Source organism: Netta rufina (genome assembly GCF_964035555.1).
Source record: "Netta rufina genome assembly, chromosome: 8".
Lineage (NCBI taxonomy): Eukaryota > Metazoa > Chordata > Aves > Anseriformes > Anatidae > Netta > Netta rufina.
Genome location: NC_140131.1, coordinates 11421018 through 11441844, shown reverse-complemented (window position 1 = coordinate 11441844; position 20827 = coordinate 11421018). Strand labels below are relative to the sequence as shown.

The 20827-nt window shown below is 59.0% G+C and overlaps 2 protein-coding genes across 3 annotated transcripts; one reads left to right on the top strand and one right to left on the bottom strand.

The window, feature by feature from the left end:
* Positions 1-423: 423 nt before the first annotated feature.
* CDC20 (cell division cycle 20) lies at positions 424-5570 on the top strand (the record flags this gene model as incomplete). Its single annotated transcript, XM_084290859.1, has 10 exons — positions 424-622; positions 1145-1290; positions 2021-2117; positions 2570-2698; positions 2908-3104; positions 3782-3876; positions 4231-4462; positions 4651-4776; positions 4943-5060; positions 5392-5570. The coding sequence occupies 10 exons, from the start codon at positions 424-426 to the stop codon at positions 5568-5570; spliced, it is 1518 nt and encodes a 505-aa protein (XP_084146985.1).
* Positions 5571-9001: 3431 nt separating this feature from the next.
* ELOVL1 (ELOVL fatty acid elongase 1) lies at positions 9002-20053 on the bottom strand. Of its 2 annotated transcripts, none has more exons than XM_084290918.1 (8): positions 20010-20053; positions 12545-12615; positions 11969-12159; positions 11723-11803; positions 11499-11555; positions 11104-11209; positions 10815-10951; positions 9002-10431 (listed from the first exon to the last, which is right to left on the bottom strand). In XM_084290918.1, the coding sequence occupies exons 2-8, from the start codon at positions 12597-12599 to the stop codon at positions 10177-10179; spliced, it is 882 nt and encodes a 293-aa protein (XP_084147044.1). In that variant the 5' UTR covers positions 12600-12615; positions 20010-20053; the 3' UTR covers positions 9002-10176. The 2 variants fall into 2 exon arrangements, with proteins under 2 accessions (XP_084147044.1, XP_084147043.1); XM_084290917.1 differs by lacking the exon at positions 20010-20053 and adding an exon at positions 18154-18221.
* Between the last annotated feature and the right edge of the window lie 774 nt (positions 20054-20827).

Below are 20827 nucleotides of genomic sequence, written 5' to 3'. Positions count from 1 at the left end.
CCCGCCTCCTTTCCCCGCCCACTTTCGCGCGGCTCCACCAATGGCGGCGCGGCGCGCGGGAGGGGTCGCCATGGCGACGGGCGGCGGTTTGGGTTTGAAAGGGCCAATGGGAGGGGGAGGGCGGCGGAGGGGGGATTTAAAGGCTGAGGGGCGCGGCGGGGCGCGAGCCGCCAACGGACGGGGAGGTGAGGGGACGGGCTGAGGGGGCGCTGAGGGGACCGGGAGGGCCCTGAGGGGATGGGGGGGGGGGGGGGGCGCTGAGGGGATCCTGAGGGGATGGGGGGGGGGGCTGAGGGGGCCGGGGGGCTGAGGAGGGGTCCTTGAGGGGATGGGGGGTGCTGAGGAGGGGTTCCTGGGCCTGGGGGGGGGGGGGGTCCCTTCGCTGAGCCCCCCCCCATCAGGCCGCTGCCACCCCGCAGCGCCATGGCGCACCTGGTGTTCGAGGCGGACCTGCACGGGCTGCTGAAGCTGGACACGCCGATCCCCAACGCGCCGCTCGCCCGCTGGCAGCGCAAGGCCAAGGAGAGCGGAGCCCCCGGGCCCGGCGCGGATGCCGGCGTGTCACCCATGAAGCCGGCCAACCGCCTGCCCAGCGGCAGCAAGACGCCGGGCAGGACCCCCGGTGAGAGGCGGTGGGAGGGGTGGGGGGGCTGCTGGCTGCGGCCGGGGGCTCCCGGCCTGGATGGGGGCTTGGGCACGGCCCCTGGGGTCGCCCCCGTCTCGCTGGGCGGGCAGAGCCGCGTGGTGGGGCTGGGATCAGCCGAGCCCCGTGAGGTGTGAGCTGCGGCTCCCTGCTGGGGCTCGTGTGGGAGGGCTGCGCCTGCTGGCTGCCTCCTGCGCTGCCGCAGCGGCCCCTGCCCTCCCTCAGCTCTGGGCTCCGGAGATGTTGTTTCACTACAGCTCAAGGTGTTATCTCCTGTGAGTCCCTGAGCAGAGCTCAGTGCCTGCTCTGCAGGGAGGAGGCGAGAAATAGGAGATAGCTGTGACTCGGATGGGTTGTGTGCTCTGAGCCTTGATAAGGTCGTGGGACTTGTCAGGTTGGATGTAACACAGGCTGTGCTGGTGGAGTGCTGGCTTGGTTTTGTGGAAAGCTTGAATACAAACTGTTCAATACCTCTAAGACAATGTGTGTGTGTGAATGCAGGTAAATCTGGATCCAAAATCCAGAGCACTCCAACAAAAGCTGGGGGGGACCGTTACATTCCTAACCGCAGCACGATGCAGATGGACATGGCCAATTTCCTCCTAACCAAAGAGAATGACCCTGCTGAAGACTCCCCTACCAAGAAGGTGAGCACATTGCTTTAGGATCATGACTGTTGCCAAACACCTTGACCTCCATGACCTTTCATGGGTAAGCAGGCTCCAAAAGTAAACATACGGGGGTGACAGCACCAGGCACTTGCTGCTACTGGGCTTCAGGAGCCTGGGGTGAGGTGGAAGCTGTAGTGCCTGCAAATGGGACAGGTACACAGCTGCTCTCTAAGGATCTTTGCTTATGCACAGGGAAGAAGAATGTAGAGCCTTAGACCTCTGCTTCTGTTGCAGTCTGTGTGGATTCTGGTAGCAAAGTTTGGGCTATTGATTCTTTTAAATAGGGCATGTTACAGAGACCAAAGCTGAGAGCCTGTGCACAGTGAAACTGCTGGTGGTAGCTGTTCTAGGACAATGGCTGCATGGAGAGCTGTTCTGGAATGTGTATGCTGTGCTCTGCAATGTGTTTATGAAGCATTTGGTCCCTTGTGGCTGTGGCTTTCCCCACTGGCCATGAGACACTGAATTTGCCACACCTCAACATGAAAATCTGAGCAAGATACAGTGCTAGTGTCTGAAGAAAAAATGTGCTAAATCTGCTTTGAGCTGCCTGTGTGCAGCTGACTCCCACAGCACAGCCCAATACCTGATTCCAGGAGAAGGAAGAGGGCTTGGGTGTATTTTCTACTAGCTGCAGTTCTGTCTAAGGGGTGGCATGGGCTTTGCATTTGAAGTGAGTCTTGCTGAGGGTGGTTTCTCTCTCTAGGAGCAACAGAAAGCCTGGGCAGTGAATCTTAATGGCTTTGATGTAGAAGAGGCGAAGATCCTTCGCCTCAGTGGGAAGCCACAGAATGCTCCTGAAGGTACGATGCAGGGTCTATGCAAGTGGGTCCACTGGGGAGGTCTGGGCTGGGGGGCTGCAACATAGAGGCCCTGTGTTTGGCCATGGGAGGGATCAGCTGCCTGCTTCTCAGAGTTCTGTGCACACTGGGTCTCCCATCCAGGTTTCCTGAGGTCAGCTGATGACTGCCAGCTGTTAACATGTCATATGGGTGACAAATCTTCCTGATGTCTGCAGAAGCTTTAGACTCCCTAGGCCAGAAAGTGTGCAGCAATGGTCACTGAACACACTGGGATTAAGGAACTGGAACCCACCTTAGCTCAGCAGTTAATTCTGTCAGTGATGGTAGCACACAGTGCTGTTCTGAGTAGTTCTGTTCTCTAGGACTTCATTTTCACTGAAGGGGTTTTCTAGTTGAGTGGGTGGTCAGGAGGAAACTAGCTCAGGATAACCAAGCTGTTTCTCTGCACGCAGGCTATCAGAATAACCTGAAAGTGCTCTACAGCCAGAAGACTACACCTACTTCCAGCAGGAAGAACGGTAGATACATTCCCTCAATGCCAGACCGGATCCTGGATGCACCTGAGATTCGCAATGACTATTGTGAGTAGCCTGCAGTGCTGAGTGCTGGGATCACTGCACAGGAGTGCAGTTCCTAGGGTCAGTGTGATCTGAACTGGACATCTCTAACTGGGCTGTTGCAGTTTCTCATGCACCCAGACTGGCACTGACTGTTTCTGAGGTGTAGCCTGTGTGTAGGCAGGGCTCTGTGGGTCAGCACTGTGTGACCTGCATTCTCTTCCAAAATGCAGATCTGAATCTCATCGACTGGAGCTCTCAGAACTTCCTGGCGGTGGCTCTGGACAACTCCGTCTATCTGTGGAATTGTACTTCTGGGGAAATCATCCATCTGCTGCAGATGGAGCATCCAGACGATTACGTGTCCTCTGTGTCATGGGTTAAAGAAGGAAACTACCTTGCTGTGGGTACAAGTAATGCTGAGGTCCAGGTGAGTGCAGTGGAACCAGAGGGGCTGTCTAAGGGTTGCTGGAGCTGTGGGGCCTTGGAACACAGGCTTGGCTAGCACAAGCAGGATATGGTGTACTCTACTTGCCTGTACCCTGAGGCTGGAGGAGGGAGTACTCTAGGACTGGCTGGAGTTCAGTGAGCTGCAGCTCTTGGTGGAGAACTGAGGGGTGAAGTGGGTGACTTAACAGAGGCCTGTAGGGAGCATCTCAGGACAGTGTGCCCTGCCATGTCAGCAACAATAAGTATTGTCTGAAGGTGTCCTCGTGTTCATGTCATCAGGAAGTAGCACAAATTCAAATTGTTTTACCAGCTGTCATGTGCTGCCACTCTCCAAAAGGCTTTAAGGGCCCTTCACTGCAACGAATCCTTTCTGCAGCCCTGGGACCACCAGTGGTCGTAGCCTCTGTCCTGTGATGCTGAGGGTGCAAAGACCATTACAGGGTAGAAGTGTTCCCATCCAGCTGTGGCTGGTGACCAACTGCAGCAGCAAGGCAGAGCTTCCAATACCTGCAATAACTATTCTGTGTACATGAGATAAATTTCAGTTTCCATACTGAAAAGGTTGAATACCAGAGCCTGTGTAGTAAGGTTCCCTGGGCAAAGCAACAGGGCTGAGTTTCCTTATCCTTTGGAGAACTCATTGCTCTGTCTCTCTAGCTGTGGGACATACAGCAGCAGAAACGTCTCCGAAATATGGTCAGCCATTCTTCCCGTGTGGGCTCCCTCAGCTGGAACAGCTACATCCTCTCCAGGTAAAGCTGTGTGTGGCGCTGAAGGACAGCATTCAGCTGCTGGAGCTTCCTGTTCTAGATCTGTCAGCGCTGTGGATTAGCGACTACAGGAGCTGCTCTGGGCTCAGGGGTTCTTACCTCCTCTCTCAAGGCTCTTACTCAGCCTGTTCTGTTGGGATTTTGGGGAGGCCTCTGCTTTTTGCCCTCTGTGCTGAAGTTATGAAGTTTCTGTGGCTGCCTCACTCATGTCAGGAGGCCAGTAGTGCTGGTTGTGCAGGCTGAAACCCAGCAGCAGGAAGGGCAGTCTTGGAACAGCACAGAAATGGCTTTTGGTGAAAATGTGCCTCTCTGACCCTGCAAAACTCCTCCCTACAGCGGGGCACGGACTGGTCACATCCACCACCATGACGTCAGAGTGGCGGAGCACCACGTGGCCACACTTTCCGGCCACACACAGGAGGTGTGTGGGCTCAAGTGGTCCCTAGATGGCCGCTACCTGGCCAGCGGCGGCAATGACAACCTAGTGAACATCTGGCCAGCCACCCAGGGGGACAGCGGTGACTATGCTCCTGTACAGACCTTCACTCAGCACCAGGGCGCTGTCAAGGTGAGTGTGGTTCTGCTGTGGGTTGGGTGTATGTCTGTGTGCAGCACTCGCTGTACCCCTTGCCTTGTGGGAGGGAGGCTGCTGTGTGCAGAGGCTGCTGTGGAGCTGTTGTGGCCTGGGCGCTGGGATGTGCAGCTAGGGAACAGGCTGCCTCTTGTGCCTCTTACAACGAACCCTTTCTTTCTCAGGCGGTGGCCTGGTGTCCGTGGCAGTCAAATGTTCTAGCCACTGGGGGTGGAACGAGCGACAGACACATCCGCATCTGGAATGTGTGTTCTGGCGCCTGTCTCAGCGCTGTTGATGCTCATTCCCAGGTGAGACACAGGCATCAGCTCGGTGACAAGTTCCTTCTGGCAGGGCCCCTACACACGTACTGGCTCCTGATTCCCAGGGCAGGGGGAGCCATCAGGGGCTCATCCCTTGGTGGTGAGCTTTGGCACAAGTGGCTTGTAGCTTACCTGCACTTCTGCCTCTTCCCAGGTCTGTTCTATCCTGTGGTCAACAAACTACAAGGAGTTCATTTCAGGCCATGGCTTTGTACAGAATCAGCTGGTGATATGGAAGTACCCAACGATGACCAAGGTCACTGAGCTCCGAGGTAGGCTGGGCCCTTTGCCTGGGGAAGGGAGGGCTGTCAGGGGGAGGGTGGGTGTAACCCTCAGCTCGAGCAGCCTGCTGTAGGTCTGGTCTGAAGTACTGGTGGTAGAGAATGGTGCTGAGGGATGTGCTGCTAGAGGGAGGCGTGCCTGGGGGATGTTCAAGCACTCCAAATGCATACCTAGGATATCAATTCAGAGGGCCTCAGCCTGATGTGGGGACAGTGATGCGGACTGGTGGGGCTTATGGGATGCATGGGAGCAAAATGGGGAGGAGAAGGGGAGCAAATGTGGTTGTGTTCAAAACACAGCCCTGACTGCACACCTCCTCAGGTCACACTGCAAGAGTCCTGAACTTGACCATGAGCCCTGATGGCTCAATGGTGGCATCGGCAGCTGCTGATGAAACGCTGCGGTTCTGGCGCTGTTTTGAGATGGACCCCATAAAGAAGAAGGAAAAAGAGAAGGCAAACAGTGCCAAAACCAGCATCATTCACCAGGGCATCCGATGAGTGCACAGGGTTGTTGTGGGAGGGGGGTAAATGAGCTTATACACTGTACAGTATTTTAAGTGGTAATGTTAATAAACGGCTTCAGTTTGCTTTTTTCTTATGGAGTTTCCTGGAAGCAAAGAGCATCCAACTCTTCCCCAAGGTTTTGTTTTCTGGGCAAGCTGTGGAGCTCTCTGTCTATAAAGACAGGGTGCAGGCAGCCTGAGCCCAGCACAGCCCTGAAGCTGTGGCAGATGCTGCGGGGAGGCTGTGCTTCTGTCCCTCAGGTAGGGTGGGTGTGTCACCTGCCACATTCTTGAGCTGACACTGTGCAGTTTCACCTGTGGGTCTGCAGCTTGCTTGCACCCCACATGGGGACGCTGTAACAATGAAAGACGGCAGCTTGTGGCTCTGCTTTTGCAGCAGTAACTTCTTCAGCTGAAGTTACTGTCTAGTATCAAACTGAGCCCTACTTCCAGCCCTAGGGTGGAAGAGGGAATACCCCGGCCTTGTCAGCTTCCGCAGGGCTGGGGACCTGCTGCTGCCTGCTCTGGTAGTCAGCTGTGATGGGTAGCAGCGAGGCTTCAGTTAAAAGCAAAAGCACAGCTTCTGTATCCTGCCTCTTGGGTGAGATGGGCCTTGGTGTGCTTGTGCCTCCACACACAGCCGGGGCAGAAGTTGCCCACCAGAGGGGAGCACTCTGGGGCCTTGACCTTGGCACTGTAAGCCTGTACGCTGGTTCTGCTGCCTGTGTGCTGGAGCGGGGAGGTCCACAGGGGCAGAAATACCTGTTCCTGCAGAGTTCAAGAAATATCAGGTACTGGGATTTATGAGCACAATGTTCCTGTTGCAGAAGGTGGGGTAGAAATGCAGCTGTACTCAATCCATTAACTGTGATGCCTGATGTAAAACACAGGTGCTGTTAGTTTACATTGTCACAGCCAGCCTGGTTGCCATGTGCCATCAGTCCAGTTCACTGCACTGGGTTGTCTCTTATAGCAGCCCTCATTGCTCTGGGGGTAAGACCTAGTGCCAAGCAGAGCCTGGGCACAAGGCAGCAGTGGTCAGCTGGGACTAGGTGCAAAACTTGACCTCCCAACGCTTAAAATCCCATGCTTAGCTATGCTGCAGCTGGGGTAGATGAATAATTGAACCTTTACCAGAGCAATGAGCAGCCTGCCCAGAGCTGCTCTGCTCCTCAGCACGCTGGAGCTGTGCTATCTGAGGCTGTGGGGCTGCACCAGCCCCATCAAGCCTGTCCTTCAGCTGCACCTGCCTCAGCACAGCCAGGGGTTGTTTGGGGAAGCCTGAGGCACTGCACAGCCTGATTATCACCTTGGCCCATGCAAAGCAACACAACAAAGCCTGTGCCACCCATGGGCCTGTAATTAGCTGCAGGTGGATTAGTGTTTTCCCCTTCCTCTTACCACAGCACCATGCTGTATGGGGTGCCAGGCTCTGCCTCTGCTGTTTAAGCTGACCAAAGCCTTCACAGGACCGCAGCAGTGGTACCAATCTGTGCTGTGCCAGGGCCAAGCCAGCACACCTCTGCCCCCACCAGGGGAGGTCTGGACCTGATGGGGGCACAGGGCACGGCCTCAGCAGGACAAGCACCTGAGCCAGGTGCCTTCCTCAAGGGGCTGTTGGGGCACCCCACTTTGGCCACCTGGAAGCGTAAAGAAAGGCCAGTGGAGGAAAAGGTGACTCTTTGAGAAGCAAAACGCTGGTTCCCATGAGGAAGAACCCAGATAAAAGGTTTGGCCTGTCCCAACCCAGACCTGGGCTGCTTATTTAAGAGCTGTGGTGCCGGAAGTTAGAGTTGCCCTGTGGCATCCACTGCTGAGCCGTGTTTGTCATAGGTGCCTGTCTCTGGGAGAAAGGCTTTGCATGCCTAAAAGCTGGTGTAGTTTTTCCACCTAGCCCAACGTCAGAGCAGTTTGTCTTCCTCAGGGCTCATCTTGCCTCTGTCCTCAGCACACACACACCCCCAGAAACTTTGCCTCACCCACCCCTTGAAAGCCCTCTGAGCATTGCTGGCAGGGGACAGCCATGCAGCGCTGTGCCCTGGGTGAGAGGAGGAAGGCGCTGGGCTCTGACACAGCAAGCCCAGGAACCGGCCATATAGGGTGTGAACGCAGCTCGGAGCAACCCCTGTCACGGCTGGGACAGGAATAAATCACCAAGTGCTGCAGCCAGCCTATGGAAAGATCACAGCGAACTGGAACAATGGGAGGAAGGGAGAGCAGAGCACATGGAGGAACAGCCCCTGTTTTAAAATACCAAGTGCAAGTAGTTTAAACCACTGTTACTATTTTGGGCAAAAATAAAGACAGTCCTGTCTTTACTGGGAGGGGCAGGGAGGGGAAAGGAGGCTCAGCAATGGCAAAGAGCCATCGGGGCTGGCTTGCCTCCTCCAGCTCCTGAAGCTGTGACTCTTGAGACCCCAAGTAACACTATACAGAGTGCAGCAGGGATGAGAACTCCCCTGCCTCCCCGGGCCCACGGAGCAGTAGTAATTAGGAGAACACTTGCACATGGCAGTAGCCTCACCCCCCCCTTCAGGGCTTAATTAATAGGAGGGCAATGAGCCCTGTCTAACTGGGCAGTGCAGAGCTTTCTCTGACACCAAGCCCTGCCACAGGGCTGTGGCTGTGTTTCCACTGCAGCCCTCCCACACCACAACCCAACCTACACTGAAACTCGGCTTTGGCAGCCTGCTGGGCTGAGCCGTTCCTCACAGCCAGGAGCAGCAGCCAGAGCTGGTTACCTGCTCCACCTCACCCCACAGCTGTGAATCAGCACCAAGGCCTGCCCCGCTCCTCACACGGTGATGGGGAAGGCAGCACTGGCAGCCCTGAGGAGAAGCAGGCTCTCAGCTGGTAGAGAAGAGCAGAACACAGCTGGGGAGGATGCACCACTGCATCAGGAGCAAGCAGATGCACCCCACAGCCAGCCTGGGCTGCTTTCTGTACCACCCCACACTGCCATGGCACTTTATGGATGGAAGCTCCTTCAGCCTAAGCAGACTGCCCCTGCCTCTCCCTCCAGAAAGCAAAGGGCCAGGGTCCTGCTTTCCCCTCACCTGCATCCCCCCAGCTCCACGCTTGGGGCCAGGACAGGATTTCTGAAAAGCAGCAGCTTCTCCTGGCCCTGGTCCCAGCCCGCACCCCTGCTCCACCCCAGCCATTCTTTCACAGGGTGGAGCCACTTTCACAACAGGAGCCCTGACACACTTCCTGCCCTCAGCACCACTCTACCAAAGCACTTGGAAACAATCTGCCATCTGCTTCATCAGCACCCTGCTATCACCCTCTCCCCCCAACACAAACCTGCTACACCAGCTGCTGCTCCCAGCCCTGCCTCCAACCGCGCTGGGCAGGACCAAGCACCTGGAACAGCTTCAGAGCACAGCAAGCCAGAAAATAAGACAGAGCCTTTTCTCCTTCTGTCTGTTTATTTATGATAGAAGAGCAGCCCAATCTGACTGGGCCTGGCTCCTTCACCTCATCCTCAAGGCCATTGTTACAGCTTTGGTTACAGCCAGAGCAGGTGATGGGCACCAGGCCCAAGAGAGCTGCTGCATTGCCCTGCAGAGTGGCAGAGGGCACCTTCACCCAGGCCCAGCAGGATGGATGGGGGCAAGAGGCGCTCGCTGTTACACCACAGCGGGGCACGCTACTGCCATCCCCCACTGCCTTCACACCAGGACAGAGGGCTGGGCCCAACAGCAGCCAAATTCTAAGGGCAATTATTGCTCAAGTCTTGAGTTTGCAGGAATGGAAGTTGTCCAATGCAAGATGAGCCCGGCCTCCCTCACTCTGAGCAAGCCACCAGCTGCCCCCCTGGATCCTGCAGGCTGAGCACACGCTCAGCACCCAGCCCAGGCACAGAAAGGCAACGCAAGGCAACCTGGGCTTATGTGGCAGAGGCATTTCAGGCTGTCACCACCCCACTACGTACCAGGCACTGGGCATGTGTATTGTACTGGGCAGCTCCGGGCCCGAGTCCGGTACTGGCTGCCCCTACATTCTCCACAGCCACACCTGAGCACAGACAGCAGGGCAGGACCCCCCACCTGGGCACACAGGGGCCAGAAGGGACACGCAGCACTGTGGCACGGAACAAGGTGGCACGAGGCATGGTAGAGCAGAGCACTCACACTGGAGCTGGCAGCAGCAAGCAGCCAGGGACAAGTCGGTTCATCCACACAGGCTCTGATGAGCCTGGGAAGAGGAGAGGGCACCAGGACAGGGACCAGTCTCTTCTTTTTGGTCCTACTCAGAAGGAAATGGCCCCCAGGCAGAAGGGCCAGATGCAGGCACTTGGGGGGAAGTTCCTTTGGAAAAACACTGGAATGGGACTGCAGCCCCACAGCTGTGATGCAGGCAGCTGCCTCTCTGCTCAGCAACAGCTACAAACAGCACGAGCCCTCCCGAGAGCAGGAGAAGTTGCCCATGGCTGCTCAGAGCAGAGGGGCCGGGCATGCAGACAGAGGACAGCAGGGCTGGGCACGGGGGTACAACAGTCTGTAGGCACTTGACTTGGCTAGTGGCACCCAGGAGCAGGGGAACAGGTCCCAGCTGCCTCTGCCCTGGGGCTCTCATTGGCTCTGGGAGGGCCTTGCCCTCTAGTTGGCTTTGACCTTGCCGTTGGTGACAGTGCCATTCTCATGGATGCTGCTACCGTTGTGCTGGGCTGCTTGCTGAGCCACCCTAGGCAACCGTTTGCCCTTGGTGTAGGACTGGTACCAGAAGTTGGAGAAGAGGATGAAGAAGATGGTCCCATAAATCCAGATAAGGTGGACGAAGATGGGGAACTGGTACTGGCAGCTGGGCATGAAGTAATACTGGGAGATGTGGACAGAGACGATCACGAACTGAGCCTGGGAATAAGGCAAAGGTGGGGACAAGTTATTCATAGGATCAGGGCCAGGGATCTCCCACCACAGATCTTTATAAGTTAAAGAAGAAGGCTCCTTGCCCACCCTACAGTACAGGTCAAGCATGATGAGAAGACGAGGAGCAGCCAGCAGCAGCTGGAAGAGACAGGGACAAGCCTCAAGGCAGTTTTTGCCTATCACCCTCCCAGCATGGCCCTGGGGCAGCAGGCTGAGCAGCACCCATGCCCTGTTGGAGGCTACTATGGGGCAGTGCTGCTAGAAACCCAGGGTGAGAGGCTGTAGGAAAGACAGCTACAGCGCCTGGCTGCATCCAGGATATGTACATCAGAAGTGAGGGCACACACCCCACCCCACAGCGGACTCACCAGCTGGATGGCTGTGATGTGCTTCTTCCACCATAGGTACTTCTGGAAGGCAGGGCCCGCTGCTGAGAGCCCGTAGTAGAGGTACATGACAACGTGCACCATGGAATTGATCATGGCATGGAATGAGCCCATTCCCCCTGTTAGACAAGTTCACATTAGCATAAGTCAATCATCTGCAGTAATCAGTACAAGCAGCTCCTAGGAGCCCAGCAGGGCCAAAAAACCCTTCCCTGGTTAGCTGGTGCTAACCCCACCCTCCCCACAGCTGGGCACACTGCTACTTTCTTACCTGGTCCAAACTTGGCTCCCCACCACCAGCTCCAAGGCAGAACAGAGTGGTGGAAGAGGTGCAGGAATGTGACCTGTTCATTCTTCTTCCGCAGGACAAAGATGACCTGCAACAAGAGCCCAACGCATCAGGGACCAGCACCCCCAGCAGCAGCCAGAGCAGGCTGCACCACGCATTCAGTGCTGCTCCATCCCGCAGCTCACTGCCACCACAGCTTCCAGAGCTGTAACACTCTGCAAGTGGCTTCTGCCATAGTCCAGTGACCTCCCTGGCAGTGACACCAGACAGAAGCACTGGCAGCCCAGACAGGAAGGGCTGAAGGAAGCACCCACTCCAAGTCCCTGTCCAACAAGCAGAGACCAAGCCTCCCCCCAGCACAGGGCCTGCCCACTCACCGTGTCTGTCAGCTCGATGAACTTGGAGAAGACAAACAGCCAAGCAACACTGACCATCTGCAACAGAAGAGGGTAACAAGAGACCCATCCCAACCTGAACATGCTGCCCCATGGCCGAATGCTTCCATCTATCAGCCAGTTACTGAGTCAGCTGCCTCAGAGCAGAGGCAGGTAGCTGCGATCCCGCTGCCCGGACATTTATCAGGAGAGGGAAGAGAACTCACCCTGAGGGCCTTGGGGTCCTGCGAGAAGTCCACAGGGTCACATCGCCAGGTGTACCCAGTGAGCCACCCTGCCATCAGGAACTGCAACGAGAGCATCATCAGGGTGAAGATCAATATCTGCCACTGCATCTCCCCAGCCCTGCTCAGAAGGGCAGGGAACAGCCCAAAAGCTCCCCAGCACCCACGCAGCCTGCACGGAGTGCTTTATATACACGCACCAGGCAAAGCCTGCTGCTGGCAACTCACCTCATAGACTATGTAGATCGAGAGTCCCACCAGGAAGAAGTTATATAGCACCATGAACTTCTTCAGGTTTAAAGGCTTCCTGTTTGCCATTAGCCGGGGACCCAAGGACAGTACAAAGTAGACATATGCCAGAAGGATGCCCATCACGAGGAACGGGGACTGCATCAGTGGGTAATCAGCAATGCGGGGGTCTGTGGAGAGCCACGGAGCAGAGCAGTGAGCATCCAGTCTGCTACACCAACATCACTCACATGGAGTGGAGGCAAGGACACGGAAATCCTGTTCTAGGACAGGAGCGCAGGCAGGGGGCAGCCTGGTAACAGAGGCTGGAGAGCCCAACCAAACTGGGGAAGGAACAGCCTGGAGCTGAGCTGCAGGAGGGCACAGGTGCCCCAACAGGCACCGAGGCAAGACACTGTCAGGCAGTCCCCAAAAATACAAAGCTGCATCTACACCAGGGCAGAGGCAGAAGGCAGCTAAACCCCGACTGCTTCAGGGCTAAAAGTACATCCCCACAGCCGCGGCAGCAGAGCACGGGGCCACCTGCCCTGCAGCTGGGCAGAGCCGAACACCCACCTGCTTTCTTCATGAAGTCCTGATACATGGTCACGATCCCCTCAATCCCCTCCATGGTGGTGGCACTGTCTCTGTGGAGAGAGGACGGGCAGATGAGGCAGCTGCTCCAGGAGGGCAGCCTGCGGAGCACGGCCCTGCACAACAGGGCACTGTGAGCACAGCTGCACAGGTCCTGAGTATCTGGGCAGCATCGCTTCCAGCCAGTTCCACACCAGCACCCGCTCTGCAGCAAGGCCACGTGCTCCCCATCCCTCATCCCTGAGCCTCACCCACCCCGCACACTGCTCTGCCTCACCCTGGCACAAGGCCCCCAGGAGTGGTGCAGAGCTGTGCCTCCCACCCACTGGTTCCTGCCAGCAGGTAGCACTGCAGCATCACTGCCGGACCCGCTGCACACGGAAGCAAAGCCAGTTAGTGCAGAACTAACACAACAGCAGCTTGCTGCTCCCAGAGGTCCTGGCTTCACAGCCAGGCACAAACAGCTCCGGACAAGTACTGCCATCCCATAACCCAGCACCTCAGGGGATAGGCAAGCCCTACAAGGCAGTGACACTTCCCTTCCAGACAGGGGCAGTACTCCCAGGCTGGGGATAAAGCCCCAGGAGAAGGCTGATGACCACAGGCACAAAGGCTGGCACACTCCACACTCGCTCAGCCTTGCTAGGAGCACAGAGCAGCCCAGCCACAGCCTCCCAGAGGAACGGGCAGGGGAGTTTGGCACATCCTCACCCCAGCCTCCCCTGCTCCCCCAGCCCAGAGGGCAGCAGGACAGGGGCAGTGCAGACCCCAGCCCCTCCCGACCCTGCAGCAGGAGGCATTTTCCTGCAGGGCTGCTGCCAAGCAGGCACTCAACCTGCCCCTCCAGGAAGGGGCACAGGAATTGCTTCCCATCCACCGGGTCCCCCTCCCAGCCTGCTCCAGAGGATTGCTGCTGCCACCACCAGGAAGCGTGCAGCTCCTGCCAGGCCGGCAGTGGGAGGCTGAGGCTGGAGCAACCTCCTGCCCAGCAAGGTCCCAGCTGGGAGCAGCCACCCACCCTGACCCATCGCCAGCGTCTATCCTTCAGCCCGAGGACCCATGTGGTGCTGCCAGGCACCACCGCAGCATCGCTCAGAGGACAAGCACCCTCCCAGGGCGCCATGCAAGCCAACAGCAGAGCTGTCCTAGCCCGTGCCGTCCCACAGACCCCACTCCTCTGCACCGGGCAGTGACACCCAGCTCCCTGCAACAGGGGCAAGGTGCGACACCTGCCCCTTCACCTCCATCCCCCAGTACTCACTGGCAGCGTCACCCTGATCTGAAGTATTTAAGGTCCCAGACACACCCAGCAGAAGCCTGAAGAAGGCAGCAGGAACCGGAGCACCCTTGAGAGCCGCTCAGGCCCCAGCTGTGGATGGGCAGCACAGAGCTCCAGGCTTTACGCTGTGCTAATGGCAGAGAGGGAGCTCCAGACCTGTCTGTCGGGTTGCAGCTTTCAGCCACGACACCCAGCTACACCTTTATTTGCTAGATTGAGGAGCCCTCAAGAGTCAGTTCCCAGCACTGGTGCCGGACTGCTCAAGCTGTGTTTATCTTATCAAGCCAGTGAGTCAGTCTTACTACAGGGCCAGGGCAGAGACACATCTGGGGTGGAACAGGAGCCTATTTTGGACAGGCTGGGATGAGGAGATAGTATCAGTCACCTACAGACCTACATCTCTCACTGCAGAGGGACAGCGCTCAGGCACCACAGGTCCCTCTGAACCTGATGCCAGCAAGGCTCCGGCACCACCCAGGACCCCAGCTCAGAGCAGCTCAGGGGTCCCAGGGCGGTCCAGACCCAGGTCAGAGGGCTCGCTGCAGTTTGGCCCTGGCAGACCGAGGGAAGGCCTGTCCTGAACATGGGCTCTGGGCAGGCACCAGGACCTCTACCAGGGCACAGCTACGCTCTAGACCCTTATGAGAGGGATTTGAGCTTTCCCACAGCTCTGTTAGGCAGAACAACATCCTGCTGCACTCAGCTACCAGCAGCCACACCTGCAGGGCCTCCCCAAGGTCCCTGGGTCTCCACAAGACCTGGTATCCACCCTGGCACACTGCATGGTCCTGCAGCAGGCAGAGACCAAAGGCCACCTCACAGATAGAGGTGTCTCAGCCATCTCCTGCGGGGCAGCCCCTGCCCTTGTGCAGCTGCAGAGGGGCAGCAACAGAGCAGCCCCAGGCATTACCTTCCACCACGCGGGAAGATGCCAAGTGCACTGGCCAGCCTGGGCCATGAGGGCTCCATGGCAGCCTTCCTGCTGCAGGCAGGGGTTTTCCAGCACATCTCCAGGACCCTCAGCTCACCCCTGCCATTTCCTCTGCACGTTGAGGGGATCACCGTTCCGCCAGGCACCTGCTCTTACATGCTGCACATCACAACACAGGTTACAGCTCCCTGCTTGGTGCCTGCCCCCTCAGAAGAGGAGAAACTCTCCTCAGACTCCTCCAGGATCCTGAGTCTCTTGTGCAAGAGATTGGGAGGAGATGGGGGAACCCGGAGATGAGCCTTGATTAGCTGAAGAGAAATTAAGCAAACAGGTTCAAGCATCCCAAAGCACCTTGGGGCCCAAACACACCCCACACAGTATCTGTAGGCCTTGCAACACACCTGCACCTCTCATCAATAGGGTGTCACTGCCCTCCCAGGGGAAAGTTCCAGCTGTGGGCCACATTCTGCCCCAATAACCAACGCTGAGCACCCGATACCCACACTACGCAGTTTGTCCACCACAGCCTTCCAAACGAGCTGTACAGCTAATTAGTGCTACTCCAGCAAGAAGCCAGCCCCTCTGACAAGCCCCAGCAGCCCGAGAGCAGCCAGACCCCAGCACTGACAGCCCAGCTCAGCCCACTCCCCCGGGCAGAGGCACGCTATCTGCACGCAGCAGCCCCGGCCCTCCCGCCCCATCAGCATTCAGGCCGGGGACCAGCCCTGTAATAAGGGAGGAGGAAGCCACCCGAACTCCCCGCTGCTTAATTACAGACCCCAGAGCCGTCTGGCCGCAGGGAGGGCTGGCACCGTGTCCTCACTCGGCTGGCTGGGGCAGGTCCAGCCCCGTGGGGCTCCGGGGGAGCAGCAGCCCTCAGAGGTCAGAAGATAAGCGGCTGGTCAGAGGCTGTGCCAGCCCTCCGCAGCCCTGGCCTACAAGCTGGCAGCAAGGCTCGCTGCTCCACAGGAGGCCTCCACCAAGCTCACCCTGCCCAGCTCCTTCACAGCGGCCTCCCAGCACTGCACCAGCCCCTGCCCCACCTCCCTGAGCTCCAGAAACCCCCCAGGGGGCCAGCGGTGCCCCCACAGCTCCAGGCACTCGGGGGACACCCTCCCCAGCAGGGAGAGATCCGCTGGGGGCAGCTGAACGGGATGGGTCAACCCCGAACATTCTGGGGGCTCTGGAGCCACTGCAGACAGGGCTGTACGCAGCACCAAGGCTGCCACCTCCAGATGTCACCGAGAGCTGTCACAGCTCCGGGAGAAGCTCCCCTTAGCTTACAGGGACAAGCCCCAGCCCCTGCCATGCAGCAGCTCTTGCAAGGGCTGCGGCTGGGACAGAGCTGGGCACCGCTCCTGGCAGCGCTGCTCCCAGTGCGGGAGGTGACCTGTCTGGAGCAGAGCAGTTTCTCCATCAGAGCAGGTGGGTGTTAATACCACACCACTATCTCAGGCAGCAGCTGTGAAACCCTCAGGCCTTTGGATGGCATCCGACAGAGATTACGTCCTCCCCTTTGCAAGCTCGCTGGAAGGAAGAGCAAGAAGAGACTCCCAGATCAGCAGGCGAGCCCTGCGCGCTCTGTGCAGCCACTGCATCCACCGCAAACTTACAGGGGAAGGAACAAGCCCACTGCAGTAGGGTCAGGTAACCTCGTACAAAACGAAGCAGGTAATGGGTACAGAGGGCCCAGAAGAACGCAGCTCACAGGGAGAGGACTGCACCCAAGCACGAGCAGTGTTTTGCCACAAACAGCATCCCCAGGCTGCACAGGCAAGCTGCTGGAATGGGCTCACTCCTGGTCACGTCCAGCACTGTGCCGGCACGCTCAGGGAGCTGCTGTCAGCACAGGCAGGAGCTGCCAGGGAAATGGGATACTAGGGGAAGCCTGGCAGTACAAGGAACAGGGCACTGATGAAGTGAAGGAATAAAGAAACGGGGCCAGACACCTACAGAAGCAGAACCAACATCTCCCCAAGCTGGAGAGCAACCTGTGCTCACTGGAGTAGCAGGGAGGTGGAGGCAGCCCCACATGGCGCCTGGGAAACGGCCCCTAGGGAGGGCAGGATTAAGCTGTAACAGAGAACTCAGGGATCAGCCCTGCTTGGTCTAACCCTGACGCCAGCCACTAGAAATAACTCGAGTCTTTCAGAGCCCTCCAGCAGAGGGGATCACCCCAGCCTGTACGTGGGACAGCACCAGAGCACCCAGCTGTGGTTTTATCAGGCAAACACCTCACAACAGGCTTCAAACCCATTCCCACAGCAGTGTCTGTATCTTCACTTGGTGATCAGCGTGCTGTCCCAGCCAGGCCTGGGCATTAACTGGACAGACACTAACACAAATGGACATGAGAAGTCTACAAAGCAAGAGGCAGAAAGGAGACCCCTGAACTCCCTCCAACAGCTCTGACCACTCAAGAAGCCTGAGTACAGACTCAGAGCCACTTCTCATCAAGACAAGGGGACGCTGCCTAGACCTCACCACACCAGCAGCTTTGGGCCTCCCTGCCCTCTGCACCGAGCAGGCAGCGGTCACACAGCCACCTTCAGACAGGTTATGTTTGCTGGCAATATGAGAGGTGCCAGAGACTCCAGCAGCAGCAGAGCTGCACCACAGATAGCTCAGGGTCCATTCAGCCCTCCACAGAGAGGCACCTCATAGCATTAGGCCTAGTTATCTCCACAGGCATAGGGGAAAGATCAGGGCTATTGCTTGTCCCACTGCTCCTGCACAGAGGGGGAAGCCTCTCAGGATTAAGTAGCAGCAGCATGGGATCCAACTCCATTTTCCCAGAACAAGCTGTTAACAAACCATGAGCAAGGTGGTAACTGGAACAAGGTTCGCAGGCTGAGAGCACCCCTTGCAGCAAAACTGGAGAATGTGCTGCTGCTGCGACAGCTCACCACCCTGATCCATCCCACGCAGGAAGGATCAAGCCGAAATTAAGCAGACTGAGGCACTGAGGAAGACTCCAGAGCAATCAGAGCCGGTTGCTATCTCCACCAGCCCCAAGCTACTGAGGTCCCCAGCCGAGGTGTGGAGCTGGCTGTGACTGCAGCAGCCTGTCATCTGGGCAGCAGCAGCCCCACAGCTCCTGCAGGGACGAGCCCTGGCTCCTGGGGCCCAGCTCCTCCCTGCAGGAGCTCAGGCTGCCTCACCTGTTGGACGGGCAGGAACCAGACTTTCCAGCCCAAGTCCTCCCACCATCTGACAACCAGCAGGGCGCACGCTAGCACAAACCCAATACAAAACACAGAAACGCAGGCGAGATCTCCCAGGCTGTCACAGGCTGCCGATACCGCCTGGGAGTGCCTGCTGAAGGACCTCAGCCTGAGAGCTGCCTGCGCTGCAGCCCCAGCAGAGAAGGGAGGCACCCACCTTCACCCACAGCAGCAGGCAGGCAAGAAAGGCAGCTTCGTAGTGTCCTGGGTATAAAAAGCTTTTCTCCACCAGGAAAAGCTGCAGACACCATGCACCTTGAATAAACTCACTTGTCTTCACCTACAAAACAGGCTTCAAGACACCTCTGGGTCAGAATGAGTTTTGCTCCCCTCCCTCCCCAGCTTCACCAGGGCTCCTTTATCATGCTCCTGTCCCAGAGGGCCATCCACCCCCCGCATATCTAACAGAACTTCAGGAAACAGAAGTGAGACTACTACACAAGGAAGGACCACAGGGGCCCAGGCTGCGTGGGTGGCATGGCTTAACCCCTACAGCAAGATGCAGCAAGAGGCTGCTGCAACAGCTGGCACGGAGCTGCTTCTCAGAGGAACAGGCTGTCATCAGCAGCAAACACCGAGGAGCTGAAGGGGCTTCCCTGGAAGGAGATGAGGACACAGCAGCCTCAGTCGAGCCCCAAGGGCTCAGCCAACTGTTTGACTCTTTAAACCATCCTTAAGAAGCCGCCCAGCAGGTCTGGTGGGAAGGTCAGCTACATCCAGCTAGGAATCTGCCCTGGCTGCATTCTGGCAGGAGAGAAGGTGGACAGCACCTTGGGGTTTGGACAGCTGCCACTGGGGCAGCACAGCAGGATGGATGCACTGCTACATGGCAATTGAGTGGATGAGATGCTCCAAAGGAATGCAGCAGCAGTGAAAGCAGCCTGTGTGATCCCACACCATCCACTGAACCGGTGAGCCTCCAGCTGGGATAGGAAGGGGCATTCCCCTCACTTCTTCCTGCCCTTAGGACTCCAGAACCAAGGCAGAAACTTATGGGGACAGCATCAGGCAGCCCCTCTGTGCTGCCCCAAGTACAGCTGTGGGAAGCAGCCCAGACACTGAGGTCCAGTCTGCTTCCCCACCTGTTGCAATGCCCTTTGCTTATGCTGTCCCATTAGGCACTGTAAGATCAGAGCAGCAGCTTCCCTGGTTGCCCCTGCACAGGACCCAGAGGCAGAGCCCAGCACCACCTACAGCAGGCCAGATGAGCACCTGGCCACGTCCATCACACCTGCAGCCACCAGCAGGCACAGCCCCGTGCATGAACCCACCAGCAGCAGCACTGCGGCCCCCAGGAGACTGACGGGGCCCTCCCTGCCGCTGGCACGCCGGGGCGGGCGGCCGAGCACCTACAGCAGCCGGCGCTCAAAGCCAACATTGTGCTGCCGGCCGCGGGGGAGGCCTGGCAGTGCCATGCTGCCCGAGGAGGGCCGGGGCACCTCTCAATGGCACATTGATGCTGGCGGCCGGGGGACGGTGCCGGCGGAGGCCGCTCTCGCCCAGCACCCGGCCGGGGGCAGCCCCAGCCCCGCCGGCACCGGGCGGGGACAGCCCGGCCCCCCCCGGCCCCTCCCGCCCCGCAGCGCAGCGGGCGGCGCCGGGGCCCCGCGGCGGGGCGGGGAGAGGCCGGGCCCGGCCGGGGCCTAGCGCGGCCGCCCCGAGCCCCGGAAGCGCGGAGGCCGCCGGCCCGGGGGCAGCCCCTGGGGGCTGAGGGGGGCACCCGAGGCCCGGCGCCCCCAGCCCGGCGCGGGGCGGGCGCTGTCACCCCGCGGCCGTGCCCTCCCCGGGGCGGTGACAGCCGCGCCCCGCGGCCCCGCCACCTGCCCGGCGGCACCCGGCCCTTCCCGCCCGGCCCCGCGTGGTGACGGCGGCGCCCGGCCCGCGCAGCGCCTCCACACCGGGACGGGCGGACGCTGCCCAGAGCCCCCTCCCCCGCCGATCCCGCCCCGCTCCCCCCGTCCCCAGCCCCGCCGCCCCCACGTGCGCGCGGCGCCCGCCGCCTCCCTCACTCACCGCCGGCCGCACCCCGCTCTGCCCGCCGCCACGGCCGCCCCGCGCTTAAATAGCGCCGCCCTGCCCCCTCCGCCGCCGCGGATTGGTCCTCAGAGGAAAGCTCCGCCTTTTAGGGCGGGGCTGTGCTCTCCCGAGGCCAATCGGCGGCGGAGCCGCAGCCCGCCCGTGTGGTGGCCACGCCCACGCCGGCAGCACCTCAGGGCTGGGGCTGCGCGGGGAGCTGAGGGGCTGTGGGGGTTCCTTGGGGGGGGGGGGGCGGATTTTGGGGCTGTTTGGGGTGATTGGGAGCGGCGAGGCAGCCCCCTGCGGAGCCCGAGGGGCAGCAGCGAGAGCTGCCGACAGCTAAAGCGGGGGGAGAATGTAAAAGTGCGCTGTCCGAACGTACCTCCAGTGGCACCTCACGCAGCACCCCCAGGGTGCGCTGCCCCCGCAGGGGCCGTCATGGCGGGCAGGGACCCGGACACCGCAGCCTGCAGCCAGCACAGCGCCCACGGCACCCACAGCACCCGCAGCCCCCACAGCACCCACAGCGCCCACAACACCCACAGCGCCCCGGCAGCAGTGTGCACCTGCAGCAGAGCCGGGTGTCAGCTCACTGTTTTAGGGGGGCTCTTCCAGTCAGGCTTTTGGGAAGCATCCAGCTCCCGCTGCCACCTGCACTCCTGGCTGCTCCTCCAGTGACACCACAACGCTGAGCACTGGGGAGCACAGGGCGGGAGGCCTCAAAGACATCGAGTTTGGCTGCCTCGCCTCGCACACGGCTTCGTCGTGTGTTGTCCTCACAGGCTTATCAGGCTTGATCTATAAAAGTGTCTGGG

Excerpts from the sequence above, each read along its gene's own strand:
- ELOVL1 (XM_084290918.1), bottom strand. The coding sequence starts at position 12,599 with ATGGAGGGGATTGAGGGGATCGTGACCATGTATCAGGACTTCATGAAG. Across the intron at positions 11,804-11,968 it reads CGATCTACATAGTCTATGAG|TTCCTGATGGCAGGGTGGCT; the intron begins GTGAGTTGCCAG and ends CTCTCGTTGCAG. Across the intron at positions 11,556-11,722 it reads AGGACCCCAAGGCCCTCAGG|ATGGTCAGTGTTGCTTGGCT; the intron begins GTGAGTTCTCTT and ends CTTCTGTTGCAG.